Source organism: Cariama cristata, unplaced genomic scaffold (genome assembly GCF_000690535.1).
Source record: "Cariama cristata isolate BGI_N322 unplaced genomic scaffold, ASM69053v1 scaffold39641, whole genome shotgun sequence".
Classification (NCBI taxonomy): domain Eukaryota; kingdom Metazoa; phylum Chordata; class Aves; order Cariamiformes; family Cariamidae; genus Cariama; species Cariama cristata.
Genome location: NW_009598223.1, coordinates 310 through 1,333, shown reverse-complemented (window position 1 = coordinate 1,333; position 1,024 = coordinate 310). Strand labels below are relative to the sequence as shown.

Here is a 1,024-nt window from a genome sequence, read left to right as displayed (position 1 = left end):
CTGCTCTGCTGGCCTTGGTACGGGGGAGGTCCCTGCCACACAGAGCTATACCTGGATGTGGTCAGGTGCTGTCAAGCCCAGTGCTGGAGCATCATGCCCACAGCACAGGGAGGGATGCGGCAGGCAAATGAGTGGGTACCCTTTGTCCCCTGCCTCCAGGTCCTGCCTGCTCCTGTGATTCCCTCCCAGGACAGCTCCAGGCAGGACTCCAGGAGGAATGGGTGGTGATGGGCACTCAGATCTTAAGCAAGGGGACATCCAGGATAACCCCAGCTCCCCCAGCATGGCCGTCCCCCACCGAGCACAGGGGACTCGCAGCCAGGACAGAGAGACGGCGCTTACCTTCTCCTGCAGGTTCCCCACATAGCCCAGGTAGAGGCGGGAGCCCTCAGCCAGCGAGAGGGTGAGGAAGGCAGCGACCAGCAGGAACTGGTAGTGCCAAGGCAGCAGGTGGTACTGTAATGGGGACACAGCCTCATCCTTGCCAGCCCTATCCCCTGCACCCCATGCCCAGCTCTCCATGCCCTGTTTTCCATCCTCTGTGCTCCATGCCCAGCTCCCTGTGCCCACCTCCCCATCCTCTTTGCCCTGTCCCCTGCACCCCATGCCCAGCTCCCTGTGCTCTGCCAGCTCCCACCCATGCTGCTGCCCAGCCCTGCCCACTCTGACCTCCCAGTTTAACCTTCCCTGCCTGGAACATTCAGTGGTTGTTCTCATGATTTCCGTTTCTGTGAGCTGCAGGTGAGCCATCTTGTCTTGTTGAGGACAGGGCATTTTGCTCATGTGTGTGGGGACGCATTAATTTTGAAGAGGCTCCCCTTTCCCCTGCTCAGTGTGGCCCCTGCATGCCCAGGGAGGTTGGGCAGGAGCAGGCTCGCCCCCCGCATCCCCAGGTGCCCTGTGGGACAGTACCTTCAGCTGCAGCATCATCCCCTCAGCCAGGCACCAGACCGGGAAGTAGTAGACGTTGAAGTAGAGCATCATCTGGAGGGGTAGGCTGGCCAGCACCTCGGGGGCTAGGCAG

At 61.3% G+C, this 1,024-nt stretch overlaps 1 protein-coding gene across 1 annotated transcript in view; it reads right to left on the bottom strand.

Annotated features, from left to right (window-relative positions):
* LOC104168568 (transmembrane protein 17A-like) overlaps window positions 1-1,016 on the bottom strand; it is a gene marked incomplete at its 5' end in the record, with an annotated part of 1,342 nt that extends 326 nt beyond the window's left edge. Inside the window, 2 exons of the mRNA XM_009709192.1 lie at window positions 299-456; window positions 913-1,016. Of these exons, the coding sequence (XP_009707494.1) occupies window positions 299-456; window positions 913-1,016 (262 nt within the window). The remainder of the gene's footprint in view (window positions 1-298; window positions 457-912) is intronic.
* Between the last annotated feature and the right edge of the window lie 8 nt (window positions 1,017-1,024).